This window comes from Mus musculus, chromosome 8 (genome assembly GCF_000001635.26).
Source record: "Mus musculus strain C57BL/6J chromosome 8, GRCm38.p6 C57BL/6J".
Classification (NCBI taxonomy): Eukaryota; Metazoa; Chordata; class Mammalia; order Rodentia; family Muridae; genus Mus; species Mus musculus.
In genome coordinates this window covers 88,507,004-88,534,832 of record NC_000074.6, presented here as the reverse complement: position 1 = coordinate 88,534,832, position 27,829 = coordinate 88,507,004, and the positions used below count along the sequence as shown (strand labels likewise).

At 51.6% G+C, this 27,829-nt stretch overlaps 1 protein-coding gene and 2 long non-coding RNA genes across 7 annotated transcripts in view; 1 reads left to right on the top strand and 2 right to left on the bottom strand.

Moving 5' to 3' along the window:
• Nkd1 (naked cuticle 1) overlaps positions 1–13,491 on the bottom strand; it is a 73,546-nt gene extending 60,055 nt beyond the window's left edge. The window contains exons 1-3 of one of the 3 annotated variants that reach the window (XM_030243873.1): positions 13,302–13,491; positions 13,154–13,186; positions 12,413–12,546 (exon numbers count right to left, since the gene is read on the bottom strand). Coding sequence is in view for 1 of the 3 variants with exons in the window: in NM_027280.3 (NP_081556.3) it covers positions 12,413–12,546; positions 13,154–13,186; positions 13,302–13,326 (192 nt within the window). In the remaining 2 variants the exon portion in view is untranslated. Of the gene's footprint in view, positions 1–7,055; positions 7,201–12,412; positions 12,547–13,153; positions 13,187–13,301 lie in introns of those variants that run through there. The other 2 variants (NM_027280.3, NM_001163660.1) reach the window with 2 other exon arrangements.
• Positions 13,492–13,711: 220 nt separating this feature from the next.
• On the top strand, positions 13,712–15,262 carry Gm35162 (predicted gene, 35162). The gene is made up of 2 exons (NR_168470.1): positions 13,712–13,863; positions 15,035–15,262. It is a non-coding gene; the product is annotated as a predicted gene, 35162 (long non-coding RNA).
• Positions 15,263–15,287: 25 nt separating this feature from the next.
• On the bottom strand, positions 15,288–22,275 carry Gm35076. 3 transcript variants are annotated; one of them, XR_387886.4, is made up of 6 exons: positions 22,092–22,275; positions 21,442–21,489; positions 18,457–18,543; positions 16,695–16,728; positions 15,918–16,038; positions 15,288–15,711 (listed from the first exon to the last, which is right to left on the bottom strand). It is a non-coding gene; the product is annotated as a predicted gene, 35076 (long non-coding RNA). The 3 variants fall into 3 exon arrangements; XR_879058.3 differs by lacking the exon at positions 15,918–16,038 and having other exon boundaries at positions 22,051–22,275; XR_387885.4 differs by lacking the exon at positions 15,918–16,038.
• Positions 22,276–27,829: the final 5,554 nt, after the last annotated feature.

Here is a 27,829-nt window from a genome sequence, read left to right as displayed (position 1 = left end):
TGAACAAGGCTTTGGGAGCCAGAAAACCTCTGGTTAATACCAGTGGGGGTGGGGGTGGGCTGCTGCTCCAGTCCAGGGGTTTGCCTTCCAGTACCCTACAGCAAACTCTGTGGTAGGTACCCACTCCAGTCCATACTTAGAAAAAGTCTCACCCCACAGCTGCACAAGGAGTAGCCTGTAGGAGATCCAGACTTAAGTATTTGTAATGTAGGGCTCAAGTTCTCCCTCCCACTCTTCCAGAAGGAAGAACACTGGAAACCATGACTGTGGCTGTCAGTGGCCAGTGGGGGACACAGCCATGCCTCTTACGCCTCTTATGGTCCTCAGGGGAGGGTGGACCTGGGCTTCCTTTCAAAGGTGTAGAGAGCATTCTCATTCCCACTACAAATCTGCCTTACACACACACACACACACACACACACACACACACACACACAGGGGCAGGGGATAGGGATGAGTCAGGTACAAGGTGATGTTTAGCCATGTGCACGGCCCCAGTCTTCCTCCTCAGACCAGAGTTGGGGGATGTAGGAAGCAGCCAGTTTTCTGGAGGATCTTTAAATTCACATGTCAATCCTCTCAAACCAAGCTTATCTTATTAGAGCTCAGTTGCTGGACCATGCTCCCACACAGCACACACATACAGTAGCCCAGGACACTCTAATCACAAGAAAACCCATCAGACTGAGCTACACTGCCCACTTCTCCTTTTAACAGTTCAGAGTACCCCCGTATCAAAACTGTCCGTGGAAGTCTAAGCCCTCGTGGAAGCTTAGCTACAGCCACAGGAGTGGGAAGAGGGAGCCTGACACCAGTCAGAGTCACACAGGGCCACCTATTGGGTCCCCTACACCCAGCATCTGCCGCTCTCATTTGGTCTTTCGCAGGCCAGCTCTGAATTCACACGATCCTCCTGCCTCAGCTTACCAAGTACACAAATGTGTACCACACCTGCTGGACTCTGCGCTTGAATGAGCACCCAGGAGGCTCAGAAGCAGCAAGTCACCCCAACCCCCCGCCCCTTCTGGCACCTCCCCTCCCCTCGCTTTCCTTAGTAAACGTATAGTTTTTCTGAAAAGTATGAGTGTTACACACTCATTCACCTAAAAAAAGCCAAAGAAGGGAGTGTGCAGTGTGAAAAGTCTCTGCTCCTTCCAGATCTTTATATATCTAACAACACTCAGAAACAGGCCTGGGCAGACGTGTGCACAGCTGTCCCCCAATATCCCCGGAGACTGGCTTTAGGACTCCCCTGCTGTGGACACCAAAACCTGTCAACACTCAGGCCCTTCTTCACAAGGACCCACTCATCCTGCTGTTACCTGGGGCAGTCAGTGAAATGGCCACATGGCCAGGGACTGACCTGGTGAGGGACGGGTGCCTTGTAACCAGATTTTCTTACTCTATGCACATAGCTGAACATGCATGAGGCACACCTCAGTTCTGTTGGGACTCTCTGACCTCTCGGCACCAAGTCAGCACCTGTAAAACCCAACTGTGACAATCCCAACAATCCTATCCTACCTGCATCTCATGGATACTGGCCCCTCCCCTCTTAAAAAAAAAGGCTGCCTATCAGTGGCTTTCTCTCTACACACACTCTATGGTAAGCTACAATCCCTGATAGAGATCTCATGTCCAGTATTTAGATACCTGTGGTCCCTTCCCTTGAGTCTGGGCTAAAGCTGTGGCCTGTTGTACCGAAAAGAATATGGGACCACTAACCCTGAGCTACTGCCTGGGCACTTGGAGAAGTCAAGTAATAGTCCATGGGTACCCGAAGCTCCTCAAGCCATCATCACGGCTGCTCAGCCACATCCCCTCTGAGATGTGACTCCTGCCCTTCAGGTTCAGATGGTGACCTCAGTCCAAGGCCACTGGCTTCCTCTTCCTCTTCCTCCCCAGTGAGGAGGCGGCAGGCTCTGTGTGAAAGCACCCTCCCAACCCCTAGGAGCTCCTGCCTTGGGAAGAAAAATGAAGTCAAAGGCCCTGAAGCCAAGAAACCAGAGAGAGGCACAGAGAGGTCAGGAAACTTGGCCAAGGCTTACAGCTTTCGAGAGCCGAGCTGGGGCTTGAACCCAGGTATTCACATTCTGAATCTAGGGCAGCGACCAAACACCAGTGTTTTTCTAACACTTTGATCACGATCTAGCTACCATAAAAGCTACATTATAACGGGCTTCTGTATATATAAACATGAGTGTTTAAACCAATACCAAACAGTAGTTTTACAGTAAATGATAGCTTGTCTTAGTTTTGTAATTTTTCTATTTCATTTTTCTGGCCGCCGGTTGATTTCGCGAATGGAGCCATAACATATAATTTTGAACCCACTGGCATGTCTCTAAGACAACTCAACAATTTGCCAGCCTGACTTGAGTCTTGCTCTAACGAGGTCCTACCTTCACATCAGGTGAGCCTCAGCGCGGTAGCCAGCTGGACCGGTTTGGGCAGCATTAGTCTGCCCACTAGGCTGGTGGTTCTCATCCTTCCCAGTGCTGCCACCCGAAATTTACTACAGTTCCTCGGGGTGTGCTGACCCCAAACTGTAAACTCAGTCTTGTTGCTACTTCATGACTGTAATGTTGCTACTGTTAGTAGTCGTACTGCAAATATCTGATATGCAGGATATCTGATATGCAACCTCTGAAGGGGTGATAGCCCAGGCTAAGAACCACTGTGCTAGAGGAAGAGGGACTGCCTCTCTTCAGATATGAAATGCTGTCCCCCAAACACTCATGTACTAAAGCTTTGATCCCTAGGTAATAGCACCGAAATCTAAACGGAGTAGAGTATAGCTAAGAGAAGCAGGTTTCGGAGGGGACGGTCCTTAGGGATGTCTGATCTCCGACTCCTGCCTCTGCTTGCTGTCCTACTATGTTCCTCCACCCTTCCCCAGCTGAGGGTCTACACCTTCTGACACTGTAAGCAAAATACATCCTCCCTTGTTATTTTCCTCTGGCATTCTGCCATTAAAGTAACAAGAAAACTGATTAGTGTCAGGGAAAATAACAGCGCCCACATCACCAGGATGCTGACAGAAGCAAGTGCTGAGGACAAGGACGGCTCGGCCTCCTCAGGTGCTCTGTAGGCAGCAGCTACGCTACAGCACCTCCTCTTGGTGGGCACCCATGCTTACCACGGAGCTCTGTTCCCAGGCTGCAGCTACAGAGCATGTGCCCAGGGCTACCCCAGACACAGACTCCCACGGGCAGGGCAGGAACAGAGGGCTCCAGCACCCACAGAGATGCCAACTGTGCTCCCAGGTAACCCAAGTTTCCTGGAGTCCTCTTTCTACTCTTGCAATCTGTCTAAGCCACTGGGAGAAAGGGTGCTACGAGAAAAGTTCAAGGTCATAAAGCAGTCCTGTAACATGACGCCCTACAGAAGCCAGGTGTGGCACAGCACAGGTGCGGATCCCTAACCAACACCCACAGCAAAGGCCTCTGAGTGAGGTTCCCTGGCCAAGCTTCTGAGGCTAGGCAAAGGAGAAGCCCCCTGGATGGCTGTGGGTCTCTCCCACAGCCCTAGGGCAGACTAACTCTGCTGTGCCTAACCCACTCCATAGTCAAAACTAGGTGCTCAGAGAGCCACAGCAAGGGCAGCAGCTGGAGTCGGGAAGGTTTGCAGTAGATAGCTGATCTCCCCACAGGATGTGGCACACCCCACCCCACCCCAGCAGGCATGGCCCGCTCCTCTGCTGGTTCGAAGACTGCTGACCTGACATCTGGGAGGCTAGAATCAGACTCCAGGAGGAGGCTAAGGACTTTGTGCTATTCATATGGCCTTTGTGCCTTTGCACATCGCCTACCCTGTGCCTGGAAGGCATATCTCCTACTTGTTCCCTGGGGCTCAACAGCCTCAACATCACTTTCTAACCTAATCCCTCACTCTCTTTCATGCCCCTGTTCTCAAGCATCCTCAGATGCCCACTCTCGGGATGCAACTGTTTGATCATGAGTGGACACACCAGAAAGCTTTGGGACGCTGAGTATCTGCTCCATTTCCCAACTTGCTGGCATACACTTATTTCACCCCCGGAGAACTCCATGTGGCTGGAACCATTTCCACATGTCACAGATGTGAGGATGGAGGACCTGAGCCATTGCTGGCCCCAGGCCACCCATCAGGAAGCCCACGTGGGATGCAGGTCTAAGATGTCAGACTCTACAAACCCATCACACCTGTAACCAGCAGCCCACACAGCTGGTTCTCAGCACTGATTCACACCTCTACTTCTGTCACTGTCTGCCCTCCTGTTGTCCTGCCTGTCACAGAAACAAGCTGTGGGTTCCCAGCTCAGGGGGCTACCTGCTCTGTTCTGTTTGCAGCCAAAGCCAGCCTTTCCTGTCAGGTAGCAGTTTTAGCTTAGAAGTAGCTGTTTCGTCCACAAGGTAAAAGTGCCCTCAAGAGGCAGATACAAAGATCTCACAAGAAGATGCAGGCCATTCAGTTCCATGCATCATCCAGCCTGCATGCACATGTCTTATCACTAACTCCCTGCGCCCATGGGGCGGAGGTGGAAGCAATGACAAGTACAGTGTGCAGGCCAAATCCAGCTACCTGCCCATCCATAGGAAGTGATCCCTAAAACTTTCTTTAGTTGACTTGGATTTTGTTTGTTTGTTTGGTTGGTTGGTTTGGTTTTTTGGAAATGAGTTCTCATATATAGCCCAAGCTGACCTCAAGTTGTAATCCTCCTGTCTCAGCCTCCTGAGTAGATGGGATCATAGAGGCATGCCATCATGCCCACAATGTTTTAAATCCAGACCTTTTCTAAACCAACGTCTAGACCATGTTCCCCAGAGGCTATGAGTTGGCTGGGCCTAAGTGGCACTGCCCTCTTGAGGCAGGGTGTGTATTCAGATGTGAATGCCTTCCACCCAGCCTGCTGCACCTAAGCAATGTGACTTCTCTAGCTGCACAGGTTACTGAGGTCAGTATTAGCATCCCGCAAAGCCTCCACTCTAACCGTACCCCGAGTCCCACCCTTGTCTATGGATTGCAACTTAAAGAGCCCCATGTGGGGTTCCTCCAAACTGTGCTAGGGAGTGAAGAATACTACCACCACCGTTCCCAGCTGTGAAAACTGAGGCAGCCATAGCTTATGCTACTACCACAGCATGAATACCCGGTCCCTACCTTCTCTATGGTACCCTAGGACCTGTTTGCATGCTGGCTTCTGAATTCAGGTAAAAGAACGACCTGGAAGGTAGAGAGAAAGTGAAATCGTTCTTCCAACTCTTTGCTACCCCCATACCATGGCTATGACCTCAGTGATCACCTGGACCTTAGCGGAGGCTGGTGCCAGACCACAGTTGTTTCAACACCCAGCAGGTTTCTCCCAACCTCGCTTGCAACTTTCAGACCTCAGGGATCTTCTTTAAATTATCAACAACGTATCTGTGCACCGGCTTAGTACCTGAAGTCTCAGTGAGAAAGCTTGCAGGCAGAATTAGAACCCAGACTGTGGGCCTCCACAGCCCTGCTCACCTTGATCCTACTCTATTTCTCCTGACGTTTTGCCTGCCTGCAGCCTCCCCAAGGGCCCCTGGGTGTTCCCCCAGAGAGCCAAGAGCTGTGCTTATCCCAGTGCAGACCTGCGATCCTCACAGAGCCCGTGAAACCTTCTATCCCATCTTCATCATCCAAAGTATTTTTACAGAGAGCCCTTCCTCACACTCTTCCTCCTCCACAGAACCGATCATAGGCTTCTTTCATCACACCGACCTCACACAAGGCTACATCAACTTTTCTCTCTAGACAAAGACCTGACTGAGTCCATAACACAGTGGGAAGGTGGCCAGGAGCTGGGTATGGTGCCTTGTGCTTTAAATCCCAGCACTCAGCGGAAAGATCTCTCTGAGTCTAAAGCCAATCTTGTAAACATGGAAGATGACCAGGTCAGCCACGACGTCCACCAATATCTCCAACAAACCATGCTCTGTGGCTTTCTCCCTGACACTTATCAAACCTGCAACCACTCTGACATTCCCCCTCTGCCGTCCTACACATACTAAATTAGAGTGACATCATCCCACTTCTCAGATGGAGAGGCCAAAGTTCAGGGGAGGGAAAGGCCCTTTAGCTGATGTCACGGGATGCAGCAAAGCCCACCTTACCTTAGGGCCCTCTAATAACCATCAGCCACACACAGGGACACATGCCACAGCCAATGTGGCTCAGCAAGCCTGAACAGTGACGCCCAAACTAATTCCTCAGGGCTGCTAAGCAAACATGGCCCTGGACAGGCCCCTCGGACAGAGCCACACTGGCTGGCCGGGGTTCCTGCATGCCCTGCTGAAGCTGAGGGTGACTTCAGCTGAAGGACCTACGGCTTTCCTCCTGAGCCTTGTGGCTGGTGCCCACATGGATAAACATCCCTCTCAGCTTGCCCAGGCATCTATCAAAGAATTACTTATGCCTCTGGAAGTGCGTGTTTAGAAAAGGCTCCCCACCCACCTGGGCTTGGCAGGGTGCGGCCTGGCCGGACTCTCGGGCTACCCTTCATAGAGGACTACCCTTCATGGAGTGGGCATGCCTCTCCTCTGATCCAGCCTGAGAGCTTGCCCCTGTCCATGCAGAGAGGCCGAGGCAGCTTCCCAGGATAAACGGAGCAGGGTGACATCAAAGCCCAGCTTCCAGATCCAACAAGTGAGGCCTTCAGTTCTCTCTGGCCTTTCGTCCAGGGTGTTCTCAGCTCCTTCCTTGCTTCTCTCCATCAGGAGGGCAGATATTTGGGTTGTGAGGGACTATGTTCTTTCCTTTCTCAGGAGAGAGGGCTAGGGAAGAAGCCAGGGGAAGAAAGCAAGGGGGGGGGGGGAGACCCTGACTGTGAGCAACGAGCTGCAAGAGGAAACATGGGAGCCAGCAAGAGAAGGAAGCCCAGAGGCTGCCGCAGGAAGTACCTGGATCCAACAAGCAGCCAAAAAGATTTCAAAGTTTGTATAGCTAAGCAGAGTAAATTCACAGCTCTGGCACCCAACTCATCAACATGATGGCCGCCCTTCCCCCCTCCCCACCCCCATCCCCCTGCCGCGGGCTCCATCCCTTACTCTGAGAAGCCTGAGCAGGGATGCTCTTCTCTCAGCTCCACCACACAGTGAGCTCTCTGGGGTTGCCTGTCAGCAGCCTCTTTTCCCCAAGCCCTGAGGGGCTCTTCCCTGCCCTTCAGCAGCCAATGTCATCCCTCAGTTCTCTACAGGCACAGCTGAGCTTCCACCTACAACCTGGCTCCAGAAGCCACCAACCCAACTGACAGCTGGGTAACAGCCCATCCTCGAACAGCAGGTTAAGTTAATTCCAAGGCATAAGCAGGCGGCCTCACACACCTGTCCCTGGACAGGGAGCCCAAGCACGCCAAGAGCTGCTCACCCACAGGGCTTCCAAGACGGAGTCCCAGGGACACTTCCACTCCCCGTGAGCTACCAAGCCACAGTCTCGGTGTAAGGCTTGGTTCTACGATTCCACTAAGGATGATGGACTCGGGAAAGATAAACCTAGCATCAGGAATACAGGTTTAAAAAGTTGGCTAGAAGGAAGGAGGCAGCAAGGATGATGATCAAATTTTCTTTCTCCACTCATACACGGCGAGTGCCTGTTATGCACTTCAGAAAAGAAATTGCATTTGGTGGCTGACTCTTTTGTCAATGACAGTTCAACTCTGACCACTCTGTCCAAGGAGACAGGTGGTTACTGGTGGGGGTGGGGGAGGTGGGGAAGTGAGCTTCCTGGTCCAAACAAGGATACTCTCACCATCCCATCGCCTCCCCCACCTCCCCAACTCTAGCCTCAGCCACAGGTAGGAGATGCTGCCGGGATTGTGAATGGAGGCTCGTAGGGTACAGACAGCACACACGGGCTGGCTCAAGAAGACCCAGTGTCCTCCTTAAAGAAGTTTCAGAGGGAGAGAAGGTACTAGTTAAAGTGGCTCTTCTAAGCAGTCCCATCACACAGATGTACCACCGCAGCAGGTGATGGTACCCACTTGGAAAGATACAGAGCAGGAGCAGCCTGCAGTGATGTCTGGCACCTGGCACAGCCCAGACTTCCCAGGCTCCCTTCCTTGCTGGCTCCCACGTAGAGGTAGCTCTCAGGCCTGTGAGACTGTTCCCAAGGAGACCCTTCCTAGACCACTCAAAGATGCCTGTGAGTGAAGGCACAATGCCTCTGCCCTGAAACCCAGGCATCCTCAGAGCAAATCGTCTTTCGAGTCTTAAACACCGAGTATTTAATTTATGCTCTACCTCAAATGTCAAGTCCACCTCCCAACACATAGCTTTGAAACCACGTAAGGAGGCCTAACACTTTCCATATGGTGAAGACATGGGGCCTTTTAATTGTGCCAACTGGTATCATTCAAGGGTAATTCCCCTGGAATCCAGGATCCCAGCAGCAGCTGGGCCAGCTCCCAATCTCATCACACAGCCCCACCTGGCCCCATGTGGCATGCCTGCACCCTCCTAATCTCCTCCAAATATCAAAATGTGCTAGGTGCCCCCTAATCAAATTACCCAAGTGCCTGGCAGCCGCCTTTGATCTACAGGGGGCTTGCCTGCCCCAAGCCCCAGCCTATTTCTGCAAGCAGTCTTGCTATAAAAGAACAAAAGGATCATGGTTCAAGGAGTCAAGGTTGTTTGGAGCCTGGTTACACGCATCCCTGTGTACATGCGTGCCCATGCTCACAGCATGGACATTAGGCAAGGTGTCCTCCCTCACGCCTGAGCCCACTGCTCCACTGACCTAGAGAGCTTCACTATGATGCCTCTGCTCACCTAGCATTGGCCCTGGGCCTTCTCTTGCTGCCTGATGCTTTGTTTCTGCCGGCCCTCGGAGACCACTGGCTAGCCTCTACTACCGCTCAGTACATTCGTCTCAACCATGGCCTTGGTTCAGTCGACTGTCCTTCCTTCACGTGTTTTCCTGTCCCCAGTCATTCATGCCTCTTCTCCTTTGAGCTTATACTCCCTTGTACCTCATCAAGTATCCCTGGAAAAGCAGAAGCCCAGACCTTAGCCTGGTCCCCCCCACCCCCCCGCCAGAGGCGCCTGCAGTAGAAGGGTGCAGAGAGCATGAGCACACACATCAGGATCCCTAGGTAAAGATCAACTCTCAACCCAGGCCCTATTCTTATCAAGATTTATCTTCAGCAGCTCTGCTATGGATGATATTACTGTGCCCGTCTTACAGATGTGCTAACAAAGACACGGAACGTTAATGTGACTTGCACAGGTGACAATGTCCTGTGCAGAGCCTGACCTCATTCACTTCTGTATGGGGGTGGGGGGATAGGCTGAGTTTCATGTCTGTGTGGCTGCCCTCACACTTTATGGCTATGTCTGCAACTCGGCTCCTGTCACAGACACAGGAAAGGCAGAGTCCCTCTTGCTTTTTCCTACCCTGCAACCAGCTCATGTGGACATGGTAGCAACTGTCCGTGAGCCCCTGACTGGAAACAAGGCAAGGCTTGGCTTCACACGACTCAAGTTTACACCAGCTGAGTGCAACTCCAGAGGGCTATGGGGAGATTAAGGTCAGAGAAGCAATGTGCTGGGCACATCCAGGCTCTCAGGCAACAGCAGTTCTCATGGCAACAATAATGTTGTCAGTTTGATAAGCCAGTAATGTGTCCCTCAGCCTCTTCGGTGACAGGACAGGTAGAGAAATAGACACAAAGTCCTTCCCTAAGATAGGCCTGGAACAGGCCTACAGGAAACTGTCAGCCCTGGAAGCCAGCAGACTTCGAGAGCCCACACCCATCTACATCCTGATGATATCATAGAAGGACCCTGCCAGCCACCCCTCCCATGCCAGTGGGATCCATGGAAATGGCAGGACTTCAACGCGCTCCTCACTGGCCTGTCGCCACTCTCAGTGCCCCTGCCGTGTGAGCAGTGCTCCTGACATTCCCAATTCTGACCGCTTGAACTCAGTATTTTCCCCTGTATTGACTTTGAACTCACCTACCTCTTTCAACTTTGATTCATCCTAAGTGATAGAACATCCAGGAAATCATGCGTTTGATGTCCTAGTTATTTTTCACTGATTAAAAAAGATAAGTATCTATAAAGATTAAAGATAGCCCCTCTAAAGACCACCTGAATGGCTTCACGGGCTGCTACCATGCAGACCCACACTTAGGCTCAGCCTGGTCATTCTCTAGGGTGGATGCACGACCCCACTACTGTGGCCACCACAGGCAGGCAGGGACCCAGGCATCCCGGTCTGCTATTAAGATCGACTCTCAAGGAAACAGAGACCTCCCTCCCCCCACTCAACATCTTTGATGGCTGGGCCCACCCTCTAACTATCCGACACATGTCACACTGATGGCTCTATGCCTCACATCTTCAAAAGGACTTTGAACAAATATTAATGACCCCTCCTTTTCTGAGAGGGGGGTGAGGCAGGAAGGCAGGCAAGCAAGCACATCCATCCCATGCTGTCCTCAGCTGGGGGAAGAAACCAGGCAACAGAATTCCGTGACTTCAGCAAAGCCACAGGCTTAAGCAGGGGCCCCCTCCCCCTGCTTCATTTCCCCCAATGGCAACTTTTACTGGCTTGCATTCCTCTTGCTGGGAACACTACTATTTAATTAAAAACGACAGACTTTTGTTTTCCTCTCCTTCTTCCACCCTCCCTCCCTCCCATCCTCCCAGCCTGGATGCCAAGGAGACCCACCAAAAACATGCGGGTAACATTTGTTATGGCTTTGAAGATAAAAGTCAATGGAAGCAAGCCCTTGCTGTATTTCAAGTTTCCCCTCTAGCATGAAGCAAAAGCTGCCTGGCACTTTAGGGGGAAGAGGTGGGGGGAGAGAAGTGAGAGAGAAGGGGGAGAGAGAGGAGAGAGGAGAGAGAGAGAGACAGAGCCTAAATAAATGTCATTCTGCAGGAATACTTTATGGAAATAAACAGGCTGAAAAAAAAAACAAAACAAAACTTGATTAATGGAAATCCTCGTTCGGCCTGTGTTGAGCTGCAAATGCATTTGTTCACGTGTCTAAATTGGATTGTTTTCATTGGTCCTTAAATAAATAAGTACATCACAAACTGAGAATGGTGGGGGAGGAAAAGTTTGCGGTCCTGCTGAAAGGCTCCAATGCAGTCCCCCCACCCCCACCTCAGACCAGTTTTGACCTTTCTACTAGGATAGCAGCTCCAGTCCCAGTCAGCAGCAAACTGGAAGGCCAGGAAGAGGAAGCCTGAGCCATGGAGTGGAAGGAGAGAAGTATCCAGAGAGAGAAGACATTTAACACACATGCACAGACAAACACACATGCCCCCTCCCTGCAATCATGCTGCCAGGTGCCAACACACACACACAGACTCTCACACACACTCACACACACACTCACACAGACTCTCACACACATTCACACACACATACATACTCACACACACACACTCACACATGCATACACACGCCACCTGTCTACAATAGTGCTGCCAGGTGCAATACACACATACTAACACACATGCATACACACATACACCCCTGTACACACACATACACACACACATCTGAAGACTCTACCACCCTCACCCAAAGAACAAGACCAAAGAACTAGCCAGACCTGAGGCTCAGTCTTTTCCCCCTCTAAGTTAAAAAAAAAAAAAAATTAAATGTCACATCAAAAAGTTGATTCATCCTTTGATCCTCAGCTTGCAAGAGTTCCACGCAGACCATCTGAAAGCCTCGTGCGGAGTTCTGGAGCTCACAGGACATCTGTGAACACCAGTCCCAGGCCAGGCGCAGGGGCTGGAGTCACTCACTCCCCCAACCCACTTGCTCCCACAGAACACCTCTAGCCTCAAGAACCCCCTGGGTGAAGAAAGAGGGTGCACCCAGACCACACTACAGAGAAGCCCCCTCCCTCTCAGGGCCACACTAAGGGGGCAGCCAGGTCTCAGTGCCTCCAAACTCTACACTCAGATGGCAGATGGCACTGATGAATGCCACAGACACAGTTGGAGGTAGCCACAGATCCTGGGCCAGCAGAGCCCTGCCCTCTACCCAGACACTCCTGTCTGCCTTTAGTCTTAACCCCTCCCTGTGGAAAAGCTGGCCACAAAAGCAAAGTAGAGGAGCCCCCCCAGCCCCCGACACACACACAGAAACACAGCATAGTTTCCCCACCCCACTGGACCTGTATCATCGCCTCCCTGGCACTTCCTCCCCAAGCAACCCTCTGTGCCCAGCTGGGCAGGAGACTGGTGCCCACTTGATCGACAAGGGTCCTCCAAAGCATAGGGCACAAGTAGGGCTAGTGGGGCACACAGTGGCTGAGAAGGGATTTTTGGACTTAGAACAATGTGCAAGCGGGATGCTAAAAGTTGGAGTAGGGGGAGATCCTCAGACTCTCCCCAAGGCTAAAAGGGGTGAAAGGATGGAACGGAGTGGGGGGCCATACCCGAGTGCCTCGACCAACAGTGCCTGCCAATCTCAGCTGACGGGGTCCTGAGACGCTGCCTGGACAGCGCTGCCTCCCGATCCACTCCTCGATGCCTTTCCTTGCCCAAGCAGCGCTTACAGCAAAGCTGTCACCTGAGGCGGGAAGAACACGAAGACATTGAGTCTGGGCCCCCCCGGCTGGCAAAAAGTTACCAGAGAGTGAAGGGAAGGAGACAAGGCGGCACAGCCCGGAGAGTAAAGACTTGGCAAGAGGGTCAAGCACCAGACGGAGCAGAATCCAAAAGAGCGAAATAGCCAAGGAAGGGGGCTCGGCGAGATCCTAAGTGCTAGGAGGATTCAGAGGGTGAAAGGGAGGAGGCAATATACCCTGACTGAAGGAGTTCGGGGATCAGAGAGGAAGGAGCGCGGGAGGCAGGGATTGCGAAGGAGAGAGATGAGGGTCAGCAGAGAGGGTGCAGTGAGACCAGAGACCAAGTTCTCCGGAGTAGGGGCTGGCGACTAGAGGAAGGCGCAAGATCTTGGGGAGCTGAAGGGAAGACGCCGCCGCCAAAGTGGAGGGGGTTAGGGTCAGCAGTGGGAGCACCGGGCTGTGGGGAACGGGTAGGAGGGACAGAGGGGCCCCAAAGAGCGCTCCCGGGGCGGGGCTGGGGGCTGAGGCAACCCTGGTAATGAGATCCAGCGGCAGGGCGGTCCGCGCCGCCTCCCTCGCGCCCCCCGGGCTGGTGGCCCGCACGCCTACCTTCCGGGCTCTCCCTGCGCTTGCACACGGCGGCTGCGGGCACATCGCGCGCGGCGGCGGCGGCGGGAGCCGGAAAGAAAGGAGAGGGAGAGTTAGCACCGGCGAGAGGACGCGGGGCCGCGGCCGGCGCGCAGGCGAGGACACTGACCCGGCTTCGAGTGAAGTTTCCCCATGCTGGGGCGCGGCGGCGGAGCGTCCTAAGCCATGCGTCCGGCCGCCGACCCCGCGCCAGCCTCGCTCGCCTCCTCCTCACAGTCCGCGCGCCGAGCGCAGCCTTAGGCGGCGCCGGGACGCGCTCCTGCCGCCGTCGCCGCGGCCGGACTGACGCCCGGGCGCGCCGAGCCCCCTGCCCGCCGCCGCGGCCCCGCGCCTCCCTGAGCGCCCATTGGCCGGCAGCGGCCCATCAAAGGCGAGGCGGACGCGGCGGGGCGGGTAGAGGCGGGGCCTGCGGGTAGGGGCTGGCCGATGGGCGGGACCACAGAGGGCGTGGCCTGTGGGCGGGGAGGGGTGGAGCCTCGATGGGGAGGGGCTTTGGGTGTGCTGGGCCCCAAGCCCCCCGTGCGAACCTCGGGGCCTGAGTCGGGACCGGGCGGAGGCTTTGGCCGCTGGGTGGTGGAACAGCGCTGCCCTCGCTGGTGACACTGAGACTTCCCTCTTCTCTGCATTTCCTCGAAGCTGCCAGAGTGGGACTGGATGGCTCGAGTTCACAGGTGGGGAAACTGAGGTTATAACTGGCGACCTCAGATGCCCTAGCATACGTGTCTACTGCTCTCCCATGGTGCTGTCCCTTCCCAGACTTACAGTGCTCAATCCCTGTTTTCAGCTGCCTGCCCTTTTCTTTGACTACTCTGGGTTTTGGGTTTGTTTGATTTTGTTTTTTGGGTTTTTCTTTTTTTTTTTTTTTTCCCATTTGGGAGTCCAGTAGAAATCAACTGGACACCTTGCTGGCTAGAGGGAGTTCAGGCCCACTCCTGTTAACAACAAGTGTACAGGAACCCCGAGCTGTCCCCTTGTCACTCGCAACTCTTCTTCGCCCATGGGCTCCTGAGTGCCCAACTGGGATCGGGGCGAGCTGCCAAGCTATGAGGCCAGGAGCGGTGAACCGCCGGATCTTTGATCTTTCTTAGTTTCCGTTTCCCCCTTCCCCCCTGCAGTTCTGCAGACCCCAAGGGCCTGTTTGTTTTGTCTGGGGAGGTCTCTGCAAAGGGGAAGGCGACTTAAAGGCTTCCACTATATACCTTTGTGGTCCTTAGAAGGACGTTCTCTGCTGTCCCCGCGCTAAGCTTATCCTGGTATCTGAGCCTGGGCATGGGAAAGAACCAGTTCTGCTCTTAGAGCTAGACTCACTGCTTCAGCCTCAGTTTTATGATCTGTACAATGGAGACTTAGTTCTCCTCATTTTTTTAAAACCTGCTCCCCTGTGCTGCGATACTCAATATAAACAGGTGACCTACAGTGGTTGGTCGTTTTTAGACTTACAAGTAAGCACTTTGTGGGAAGGGATCTGGGAGTCAATCCCAGAGCACTGCTTTGACAAGCCGGTGCTAGGCAAGCAAACACTGTGATTGAGCTATGTCCTGAGCCCTAGGCGCTACAATTTTTAAAAAGTTAAACAGGTGTGTCATCCAGATGGCTCAGCTGCTAAAGTTGCTTGCCACCAAGCCTGAGGATCTGAGTTCCATCCCCAGAGACCACATGGTGAAAGGAATGGCCAACCTGCTACAAAATTATCCCCTACACACACACCTCCACCAAAAAAAAAAAAAAAAAAAGTAAGTTTCACATTAAAAGTAAAGGGCAAAGTTGGTTTGACTCAAGATAGCAAAAATCACATCAATACTTAGTAAGATGTCACGTTCTTTGTTTTCCACTGTCTTTAAGGTCTGGTGTGCATATTACACTTGAAACACATCTCAAACAGAAGAGCCACACTGCAAGAGACCTTGGCATGTGGCTGGTGGCTGCTGTGCTGTGAAGTACGACTCTGAGCACCTCCTTGTCTCAGAGGACAAGGGAACCCGGAGCTGTGTGACCCTCTGAAATTCTTCATCCCTCTTCTTGCTTATATACCCTGTCTGGAGGAAATAAAAGCTAATCTAAGCACACCCCTAAATCTCATGTGGCATGCCTTTATCCAAGTATGGCTGGGACCTCACAAAACAGCAAAATAATACTGTTTCTTTGTTTGTTTTGAGTCAAGGACCTTCTACCAGGTTAGCCTGGAACTCACCACGTAGGCCAGGCTGATCTTGGAATCGAAGCGATGTTAGTGCTTTAGCCTCCCTGCAGACTGGGATTGTAGGTGTGAGCCACCACACTTGGACTGTTGTCAGCTGTGTATGCCACATCTTTAGTGCCTGTTGGATTTCTGTGCCCTCAATGAAGGCTTTTGTACTTGTAGAAAGGACAGATCCTGCTAGGTAGCCTCAGAGAAGTAGGGTTACCTGCCCAAGGAGTTACCCATCATGCAGCTGATTCATGATCTAGTTGAGAACCAAGTTGCTTTGCTGACGTGCATTTCACTACCCCAGGTTTCCAGCACATTCCAAGCATAACATCTGGAAAGAAAGAATAAGTGCCAGCTGTGTGGTAGGCATTGTTCTAGCACTTCAGTGAACAAGTGGAACAGTACCACATGCACAAACCTGCTCCCCCCACCCCCCACGCCCCCATCCCCCACCCCCCACCCCCGCCATGACCTGGGTGGAAGAGAGACGAAAAACAGTGCCCATGATGAAACCCAAGAGGACAGAAGGCAGCTTACATCCAGGAAAGGGTTAGTATTGTCCAAGACACCAGGCAAGCTGCTAAACACCGACTGTACCCAGGACACCCCCAGAATCACATGGCCCAGATGTCTAGGGTGTAGTGGTAAAGCATGCGAACTGTGTGGGAATGGAAGAGAAGACCCTGAGACTAGACGAGAGTGGCCGAGGTCACAGGTCCCGAGCTGACAGGGAACATCCCGCAGAGTGTCTGCTATAGAAGTGGAGTTCCTGTGGGGTCCCTGCTTGTCTTTCTCACCCACACCCACACCAGTGCCAGGGGCTTCGAAATCAAAGCAAAACCCTTTCTCACAGAGCTTAGAACGTTGGTTACTTCCTTAAACCTGTCATGGCTTTCTTCTTTCATGAGAAAACAGTATCCCCTCTGCCCCTTGGGAATGTCTCTTTGCAGTTCAAAAAGAGATAAAAGCAAAGACTAAAACTCTGTAGTTACCAGCTTGAGTCTTAGGGGAAGTAAATCCCAAACGGCTGGCCAGACACAGAGGCCCCACCAGGCGCCTGGGACTTTGCCACTGTCGGACCCTCACGGCTTCTACAAACACACACCTCTGACCCTGGCATGAGAAGCCAGAGAGTGGGCCGGGTGGGGACTGGATCACCTGTCCAGGATTCAGAGGACGAACTCCCTAGCAGCCACCAGGGCACCATCCAGCTAGAGTGGCTCTTTGCCCTCTGCGGGCTCCCCACCCCATCGCTTGCTGTCTTTTTCTGTTTTAATAATTTATCTGGCCCATTTTCTTGGGCTGTATACTTACAGTGACACATCGCTTTCTTTGAAGCTTTCCCATCCTTTGGGGGAGGAGAGCAGGAGAGGAAGGCCATGAAGAGATAAGACAGAGAGGTTAGACCCACCGCCTGCATGGGCTGCAGATTTCCCAAGACTGATTTGGGGAAATCTGTCAGATGAAAGGCTAGGAGGTTTTTTTTTTTTTTTTCAAAAGCCCCATCATCCTGGTTGGCTGCCCATATCCCAGGTTAAGCTATCTGATCTGGCTCCCGTCAAACACCACTTCCTAGGTTAGAAACCCTCTTTGGCCTTCCGCACACAAGACACGCTCTCTAAACATCAAGGAGCCTACCCCTCTGCATCCAGTTGGTACTCCTTCATTTTTAATACAGAGCTGCCTTCCCTTCTGAGTCTCCTTGAGGGCAGGACTCTCATTGCTTTACGTATCCTGATGTCATCCATAAGAAGTAGAAATATAATCTGGAGACAGGCATACTGGCTCAGGTTTGAAATTCCAGCGCTTGGGAAGCTAAGGCAGGGGTATTGTGAGTTGGGGACCAGCCTGGGCTACATAATGAGACTATGATCAAGGGAATGATACCAGTTCGTCTGGTTCCTTGCGGGCCCCTGCGTTTGCCGCATCTTCATGTCCCTGGGAAGCTATGACTGCTGGGGCCTGGAGACCTCTTGTGGGTGGGGGTGGGGCAGATGGATGAGGTGGGTAACCCAGGAGGAAGAATGGAGGTCTCAAGATCAGCAGAGCATGAAACAAGAGTGCTCCTTGAAGGTGGAAAGTGGGGGGTGGGGGGGATCAAAGGAAAACAGGGGGCAGCTGCTGCTTGCTTGGACCTGGGCTATAGCCTCTCTCCACTGCTCTATACCCTGGGTGAATCCTCACTACATCCCTGAGTCAGTGACAGGGCTCACCCATAGGGCACTAACCACAGCTATCATCCAGGGAGGCAGTTGGCTGAAGAAAAGCTTGAGAGAGGTTGCCAGGAGCTACATGGCCCCAGCATTGGCTCCTGGAAATGCAATGGGAGAAAATGGGGTGCCCAGAACAGGCACGGGGGTTCCCTCTGTAATTGGACCTTAAAGAGGCCAGAAGACAGAGACCCATCTCCTCCAAATGCTGGCTGAGTTAGACATTTGTGGCAGGAACTCTCCCTGGCCTGGAATGTTGTCTCACACTCAGAGCACAGGCATCCCCTGCCCATCTGAGAAACTAGCTCTCTAGGCATTCTTTCATGAGAGAAAGAGGGAGGGAGGGAGGGAGGGAGGGAGAGAGAGAGAGAGAGAGAGAGAGAGAGAGAGAGAGAGAGAGAGAGAGAGAGAGAGAGAGAGAGAGAGCCTTTGGGGTTTCTTCGTTTCTATTAAATGCAAACACAGGCTTGACCCCATACCCAGTACCCCTGAAGGACAGGAAAGATGCACAGTTCTTATTTTGTGTATTTATGTAAACGTGGTGCATGTGTATGGCAAGGGATGTACGTGTGTATGTGTACACAGAAAAGAGGTGGGAGGGGGCGGTGATCAATGTAGGTGTCTTTTCCCAATCACTCTCCAATTTGAGACAGGATCCCTAGGGAACCTGGAGCTTGCTGATGCTGAGAGAGTACCCTGTGATCAGCAAGCTCCAGGCATCTGCCTGTCTCCCTTCAGAGTTGGGATTGCAGGAGTGCATACCTTTGCACCTTAAAAACAAACGAACAAACAACAGTTGCTGTGGACAAAGTGAGTCCTCATACTTCCACAGGAAGCCCTTTTTGAGAAATGAGAAATTAGATTACCAGTTGAGCTATCTCCCCAGCTCTCTCCAGTTCTTTATCTTCAGGATTTGTCAGGTCCCTCAACAAACCGCCAAGTTTCCCAATTGCCTAAGAGAAAGGGAAAGAAACAGAGTTTCTTGAACTTGCTGACCAAGGAAACTTTTGAGAAATATCAGTGTAAGCGAGCATTTCTGAATCATGCTGGATGAAGTTAGTTCTAGATCTCCTTCCAGGTTCCACATTCGAGGCTAAACTGAGAGGGGAGTGCAGCAGAGGGTTACTGGGGACAGAGCTGGCATAGAGAGGGCTCCTAGGGTCGAGAATCCATTCATGTCACCATATCCTTGGGACATCCTTGATCCCTTACAGCCTCGGAAACCCTCTGTCTGAAACTCTGTGTTGGCACACAGGCATTTTAAGGGCTCAGCTTGGGGCGTGTATTGGTTTTTAAATTTTCATCCGGTGTGATAAAATACCATTACCACAAAAGGAAGTTTGGAGCTTACAGTTTCAGAGGGACAGAAGTTCATAACTTCTGTCATGGTGGGGAGCATGACACCAGGCAGGCTTGGTCCTGGAATAGCAGCTGAAAGTTCACATCTTGACTCCCAAGCAGGAGGCAGAGAAAGCATACTGTAAATGGTGGGAAGCCTTTGAAGCCAGAAGCTCACTCCCAGTGACACACCTCCTCCAACAAAACCACACCTCCTAATTCTTCTCAAACAGTGCCACCAACTTGGGACCAAGTATTTAAACGTATGAGCCCATTAGGGAAGAGAATATTCTCATCCAAATATCAAAGGGGGTGAAGAGAAAGTTCTCACTGCAAAGATCACCAGCAATGCCCTGCGCCACCAGCCCTCCCTCCTGGCTCAGTTTCTTCCTCCTTCCATCCCACAAACAGGGGATTGGATGGCCCCACCCCCATGTTGGCAGCATCGAACACTTCATTCCTTGAACACAGCTGATTGGATGCCTCACCCATGAATCTGACCAATGAGTCAGCATTTGAAGGGGCAGTGGCAGCTGTCTGGGTACCATGTAGGCTGATGGGGAAAAAAAAAGTATGGAGAGGAAGCAGAGATGGGGACAGAGGTGATATTGGGGTTTGGATATGAATGGATCTCTTGGCTGGTGCTTCTGTGAGGGGTGATTAGTTGCATAGATGCATCTTAGCTAGACAGGCTGTTGAAAGCCCCTGGGAAGGTGGCGGGGGTTCACTGCTGGTGTGCCTCTGAAGGAATCAGTTCTTTCTGCTTCCTGGATGCACACAGTAAGCAGCTTCTCCTATCATGCCTTCTGCCTACTTACCATAGGCCCAGAAACCTAGAGCCATGTAACCGTGAAATAAATTCTCAGAAACAATGAGCTAAAGTAAATCTTTCCTTTTTTTTTTTTTTTTTTTTTGGTTGGTTGGTTGGTTGGTTTATCCAGACAGGGCTTCTCTGTATAGCCCTGGAACTCTCTCTATAGACTAAGCTGACCTCAAAGTCAGAGATCTACCTGCCTCTGCCTCCTGAGTGCTGGGATTAAAGGTGTGTGCCACCACCTCCCAGTCATCTTTTCTCATTTTAAATTGCTTATGTTCAATATTTTGTCACAGTGACAAAAGGCCAGCTAACGTTAAGTGGAGACATATAGACACAGGCATATAGACAGGTGACTGTCATGGTCCCTGATCTTGCCTGTGTTTGGATCTTAGAACCCTAAAAGCCAGGCTTCCTTGTTGGGCTGATGTCAACCACTGAAGCCTCATGTATAGAACATTTATACCAGTCCCCAAGGCCTTGTTAAGATACAATGCCAGTGTGGCCTGAAGATTGCCTTTCTGACAGGTCCCAGATGAGTGTGAGGCTTTAGAGTGGTGAACCATCTATGGGGGCCATGAACGGTCAGTCGCTCTCAGTGAGTGGCAACAGGGCAGGCAGCCAGGGCTGCGACTGAAGGTGGAAAGGGACCTAGAGACACATGCGCTTCTTTTCCCTTAATTCCGTTGTGCAATGAAGATGACTAGATACCTCGCTTACACCAGACTTCCATGTGCACAACATAGGTAAAAATGTCTCCCATCGTGAAGCTCACTGGCTGATGAGGACGGCATCGGGATCAGGTAAGTCGGTGAATTTAGACGGTTAAAAATAACATCAAGTAAGGAGCGGGAGGAAGGTACAACAGGACACACCATAGACGGGACAAAGTGGGCGAAAAAAATTCAAAAGCTTGGGCCAGCAAGATGACTCAGTGAGCAAAACACCAGTCACACAAGCCTGATGATCTCGTAGTAATAATAAATTAATAAAGTTTTAAAACTTCAAAATGCTCAAGGGAAATACCACTCTCTCCCCCCTCAGCATCTCCTGGCTTAAGCTAAGCTCTATATATCTATAGATATATCACTCTGTTTCTTTTCAGTGCGTGTCCAAGAGGAGGACAACACACTGAGAAAGCAGAGCTCAGCACGTGCAAAGGGCCTGAGGCCGCAACAAACCATAAATGCTTGGAAATAACAAGATGGCACAGGCTCTGCAGAAGAGACCATGAAGCTGAAGATAACATGGGATGAGCATGGGTCTTTTATGGGTCACAGTGAAAGCTTTAGCTTCACTCAAGCAAGACAGTAGCCACCTGAGAGGGGCTAGATTGGGGGCGAGGTGACAATAAGAGGTTAGCCCCAAGATGGCGGTCACTTAGACTAGAGTGACAGCAGTGGAGGCGGAGGGGTTACATGCTAAAAATTCTGGGAAGTTAGAGGTCACAAGATTAGCTGACATAAAGGACCTGGAGAGAGAGAAAGAGAGGGCAAAGCCTGAAGTAAGATTCAGAGGTTGGAGACAGCAACTGCCAGGGGCTGATGGGACACACACAGTGTGGCTGGCTGGTGGAAGTCTCAGACTGAGGAGAGGGTTGTTTGGAGCAAACTATTCTGAGAGCACTGGTAGGTATCTGAGTGCAGGGATCTGCAGATAGACAGTTGGAACCACAGAGTTCAGATGCAAGCCACCTTACCTGCTGTCGGCAGGTGTCATAAAGCAAGACTCAAGCCTGGAGAGATACCTAAGGAGTGAGTGGGAACAGAGAGAAGTCAGAGATAGACTGTCGGAGAGACAGTCAGGGATAGAGCCTAGGGCTGCCAGTCGCTGCTCATCCTCTAGTCAATTCCTCCTGTCTTCTAGCCTCACAGCACCACTGCAGCGACTGGAGCCTCACTCAGTCCTTGTGGAGCCCGTTCCTAGTGACCCTTTCCATACCTGCCCTTCACCCCTCCTCTTCAGTGCCGTTGGCAGGCAAGTTCTAAGAAGAGCTGAGCTCTCAAAGCAGCACTTTGTTCTGTCCTCTCTGGAGACAGATAAGAACCTGTGTGTGACCTCTGTATCTGGCACGGGGCAGATGGGGAGGACGGCAGCTCGTTGTAATGCCCAGCATCCTGCCATCACTGGGGTCCTGATCCAACTCCCCTCCCTAAATAAATAGCAGAAAGGCAGGCCACCTAGCCAGATAAATAGCAGAAAGGCAGGCCACCTAGCCAGAGTTGACACCATGCATGCCTGCCCTCAGCATCTCCACGCCCTGCTTCAGGCTTCCCCACCATCCCCACTTTGCTTCATCTGGCTGTACCGTCCTAAGACTCCAAGTAGCCAGGGCTGATATCACAGCACCTCGGCAAGGGCCGGAGAGCAGATGGAGGCTGATGCTCTGCAGACCACTGCCGTCTCTCGCCTGGGAAACCCGAAGGGACCAGAAGCAAGGACTGTCCATCTGCATCCCAGCAGCAAGCCGCCGGCCTCCACCTGGCGCCTTTTTAACACCATCTTCCGAAGGCTTCTCCGAGTGACAAGTATCTTTGTGCAGAGCCCCTCCACCCCTCCCTGTCTCCTTGGATCCTAACTCTCTCTGGCTTCCTTCTGCACAAAGGGTCCATTGAGAGGCAGGCAGTGGGGTGCTGCCTTTGATCTGGGCTTCTAATAACGTGTGTGTTTTCGTCCCAAAGCAAGGCAGCAGCCTGGCTGGCTCAGGGAGGCAGGGAAGAGAAAGTCTGGAGATGGTACCCCAGTGTGCACATGGAGGGCACTCTGCAGATTGATGAGGGATGCCCGTTGCAGAGGCAACCATGCAACCATAAACCACCCAGACAGTGCTGCAGCTATCCACAGGGCTATCCTGAGTTCCAGATTCACCCCAGGGGAGGGGCCATGTAAACTCGGGAGCAACTAAGTGCCATGCCCAGCATAAGGGAGTGGCACTGCCACACTTTCCAAGGGCAAAGCAAATTAGGGGAAGGGGCAACTACACTTTAGAATATGAGTGGCCAGGTGTCATGGTGCATGTAAGCCAGCACTCAAGAGGCTAAACTGGGGGAGTCATAAGTTCAAGACCAACCTGTGCTATAGAGTAAAACCCTGTCTTGAAAGAAAAGGAAAGTGGCCAAGCACGGTGGTGCACGCCTTTAAACCCAGCACTCAGGAGACAGAGGCAGGTGGATCTCTGAGATCAAGGCCAGCCTGGTCTACAAAGTGAGTTTCAGGACAGCCAGGGCTACAAAGAGAAACCCTGTTCAAAAGGATGAGAGAGAGAGGGGGAGAGAGAGAGAGAGAGAGAGAGAGAGAGAGAGAGAGAGAGGAGCAGCAAACGCAGTGAGAGACGATGACCCTGCAGTCCCCTGGATGGTTCATGATCATCAGCCCCTCCCTGAACTCATCCCAGAGAAAAAGCATGAGGATTCGGGGGAAATCGAGGCAGAGCGCCATGGAGGAAACAACTGCCTGCTACCCGTCTCCCAGGAGTCCTTGCTGTCCTCAGGTTGACTCTGCTGGGCCCTTGGCAGATGGCACCCAGTCCTATATGCCAGGCAGAGCTGGACACAGAGGGTAATGTATTTGATATGAAGGTGGAAGTATGGGAGCTGATTTCCCCATGCATAGAGGTTCGTGCAAAGGTCTGTACATGGCTTGTGACTGAGGAAATCCCAGGAGAGATGGGAGTGACAGTCACCATCTCTGCTTTGTGATTGAGGAAATAGGTGAGGGGTGAATGATGGGATTTCTGAGCAAAGTAGCCAAGAGCAGATTTCAACCCCACGGTTAGTTGGCGATATGGTTGGCTGCCACTGTCCAGTGTCCTAGGCAGCAAGGCCAGGTGCCCAGTGTCTGATTAGCATATGAAGTGCTCCCTGCAAGGCTTGGATGTTGAAGGCTAAGTACCCAGTGTTGGAGGGAAATAAGGCACCAAAGGTGTATTCTTGGGGTCTCTCTTGTCTCCGTACCATGCACCCTTCCTGGCCATCAGGACGGGCGTTCCTCTTTTCTTCCACTCTCTGCACCACAGTGTCCTGTTTCACAGCAGGCTCAGAACCAACAGCCAAGTCATCATAGGTTCAAGCCTTTTGAACCATGAGCCAAATACATCTCCTGCCTCAATCCCTATGTCTCAAGTAGGACGTAAGAGCTAATTAACACACGGTCAGGTTTCTGGCATATAGCTCCTGGGTATATGCAGTATGTGATCTAGACTACGGCTGCTAACAGGTGACAGGACAGACAGATGACAAGTTAAGTGTTCCTCAAGGTATGCACCAAGCCTAGGCTTAGCCCAGGAAGGAGAGGTGTCCCACCCCATCCCTCTTCCTAGCTCAGCTCCTGCTTCCAAGGGGAAACATCATCCTCATTAGCCCAGATCTTCTGCCTGTCTTGGGTATTAGAAGCAGAGAAGGTGAGGAACAATAGTTCTTGAAGTTCTCGGTCTTCTCATCTGTCAATGGGAATCTTCAGTCAGCATCACAGATTTACTGCTAGGATATGAAGCAAGCATCCCTGGAACTGCTGGAGAGTGATTCTAGGCTGCAGAGAGGCCAATGCCTGTCTCTACCTCCTGGCTGAGCACAGATAATTTACGTCACTCACTGAGGCATCTTCAGTGCCCTGCTCAGCAGGCCACAGTAGGAGCTAGCAACCATGACTGTTGGGTTATAATTCCATAACTTATAATACACCCAAGCTCATTTCCTACATACCCCCCCCATGGCTCTCTTTTTCTTCAGGGATCAAGCCAGTTCCTTCCAGAGCTCTGGTAGCATTTGTGACACAGAAGCAAAATGGCAGATTCCCATTCCACGAGACATGAGACAAGCTCACACTGCCTGTTGCCATCCATCCAGGATCTACATGGTAGAAGAAGAAAACCCAAAATTTCCAAAAGTTGTCCTCTGACCTCCATGCCCAATGACAAATAATAAAAATTTAATATAAAAAATTGTTAAGATTAATATTAGAGGCTAGAAAGATGGTTCTGCAGTTAAGAGCTCTGGCTGCTCTTCCAGAAGATCCAAATTCAATTCCCACCATTCACATAGCAGCTCACAGACATCTGTAATTCTCCTTCCAGGAGTTTCTACTTCCTCTTCTGTCCCTACAGTCAGTGCACACAGTACTACATACAGGAAGACAAAACATTCATACACATAAATACAATTTTTAAAAAATTAAAGATGAGCCAGGCAGTGGTGGTAGTGTTTATGGTTTTAATTTCAGCAGTCGGGAGGCAGAGGCAGGCAGATCTCTGAGTTTGAGACCAGCCTGATCTACAGGTGAGTTCCAAGACACTCAGAGCTACACAGAGAAACCCTGTCTTAAAAAACCAAGAAAGAGGGGGAAGAGGAGAAGGAAGGAGGAGGAAAAGGAGGAAGAGGAAGAAGAGGAGGAAGAGGGAAAGAAAGAAAAGGAGGAAGAGGAGGAAGAAGAAAAAAGGAGGAGGAGGAAGAGAAGGAAGAGGAGGAGGAACAGGACAAGGATGAGGAAAAGGAGGAGGAAGAGGAATGGGAGGGACAAGGATGTTACCCTGCACTGACACCCCACCCAATTTACAATTCACAATGGATGCCACATTCTTCACTCTAAGGTGACTTACTAAGTGGCTGTCCTTAGGCTCCCATGCACCTTCTACAAGGTACCCAAAGGTTCACCAAACAATGCTGAGACAAATCCAGCCTCAAGGAAATCAGATGCAGGGGGATTGCCACCATGCAAAGACATGAAAGATGGACGAATATCAGGAGCTGGTGTCTGCCAGCACTCGGCACAGAGCTAGGGAAACAGCAGGCTTGTGGTGAAGGTGACTCTTATTTGTCTTCTATTAACATATTTAGCATCAAAGAAATAATTTTTTCTTTAAGATTTTTTGTTTGTAAGGTGAAGTGATTTGAGTGAGCTGAGACAAGCTGAAGGGTAAAGGAACTTCATGGAATCACATGACCCAGGTGTTGAAAGAGGCAGGTAATGAACAGCTTCAGGCCAATAATCTGGGGAAGAGTGTCAAGAGTGTGAAAAGAGAGCTTTGGGGTTTGTTTTTTGAGATGGGTGGGGCTCACGTAGCCCAGGCTAGCCCTGAATTACAAATTCAGCTGCCTCTGTCCCCTGAGAGATGGGATCACAGGTGTGCACCACCACACAGGACATAAGAGAACTATCCTTCCCCAGCCTCTGTGAGAAAAATCCCGGGAAAGAACTCTGACTGGCCTAGCTTGAACTGTATGCTCATTCCTGGACCAATCACAATAGGAGTTTGATCACTCTACCTTGAGCCAGGTGCCCAGCCCTGTGACCAGAGTGATGGGCAGCCACATCTCAGTCAAGTGGGAGATGGGAAGGAGGAAGTAGCCTAAGAGAAGGGAAAGCAAGAGGAGTGTGGTGGGATATCCTTACTGTCGCGCCCGCTCTAGACCAGCAAGAACGACGCGACCACCAGTCCTTCTAACAGCAGTTTATTCAGTCCTGATTCTTCTTGTTTATATCTCCCCCGAACCCTGGGCCTCTCACTCCTTTTATACTCTCTCTCATCCACGCACCGCAGGCCACGCCCCCTCGCCAGTCACGAGGCTTCAGCTAATCAGGGCAGCAGGGGCAAATCTCCACCAAATTGGATTCACCTGTATCCTGGTACACCTGCGCAGCACTCAAGATGTTTGTGTCTTATATGAGGAAGTCAGGTGCAAGTCATATGACTTAGCTGCAGTCCCTGGCGCCTTTGGGACTGCCGTCACACCCGCTCCCCACACCTTACAACTCAACCCATTTTACAGGTAGGGAAAGTGAGTCTCAAAGCTGTAGAGTAGCTTGTCCACGGTCATGTGACGACACAATGGTGACCTTGGAACTCAGTCTAGATGTGTAGGCTTCCACCATTCCCTAGTGCTGCCCTTCTGAGGAGGGAGGGGTACCCTGAACAGAATGCACTTTCCCTCCATGCCACGACCTGCCTCTGCCAGCCCTGCCCTGTACACCAGCCTTTAGTGATCATGTAGGTAACCATAACAACAGAAATGAGATCCGAAGGGAAGCCAGCTTTGTAAGGCAGCGATTGATTACTTCAACCCCAAAAGGTAGGACCAGATTATGACACTGTGTCTGCCCTCCGCAGCCAGGTCCCAGTGGGCCTCAGCAAAGTGACTTTAGAAGTTTTTCTCTCTGAACAGAACCATGTGAACTCATCCTGGCCTGAGGTCTCTCAGAATCAAAGGAAACCTTGAAGGGGTGCCCCATCAAGGCCTGCCCCACTGGATAGAAACCACTGTCTCAGGCTTTGATAGTGTTGGGGTCTGGAGGTCATGGGAGCTCACCTTATCCATCCCCCAACTGTTCACATCCCATCTCATTCTGACACCTGTAGCCTGCTTCTCTGGGAATAGCCTGGAGTTTCCCTCTTCTGCCTCTTTGTCGTCGACATTTCCGGTCCTTCGTCCTCATTGTGAGTGTTGCATGAGGGACACAGCTCCTCCAGTGAGCTGATGACCCCGTATGTCCTTCCCACCCTGATCCCCAACCCATAACAGTAGAGTCACCTGTGATCACAACCTGAGGCCTGAGAAAGAGAGGGGGCTGGGGGTGATGAGACCTCAGCGGGTGGCGAGCACAGAGAGAAACAGACTCATGGGAGGCAGCTTCAGTAAGACAACCCTATAATTAGGAGGAGCACAACCTTTTTAAATTTTTGGAAGTGAGCAGGGGCTATCAGGTAGGTGTACACTGCTCGTTGGGGCCAGGGTGCTGGGGACACCTCATTTGCATAAGGAGGAATTGCAGGTGCTGCTGGACATGACCTTATAAGGAGAGGAGAAGTGTAACCTGGCTACAACTACGTGACCTCCTCTAGTGTGGGCAAAGGTTAGTGGACACAAGACTATGTGAGCCAAGACATGCAGGTCCAGGGCAGGGGAGGGAGTGTCCCCACTCCTTCCACTCTAGAGATGGCACTTCAGGAGTTGGGCACGGCTTGACCCCCATTCCTGCTCTAAACCGGCTCCTCCTGGTTCCACAGTTCTCCGGCCCCACACCTGGAGTGACTGTGAGCACCTTTCCCTCTAAAGGTACACAGAACACCAAACTGAGGGGCCAACATCAAATGC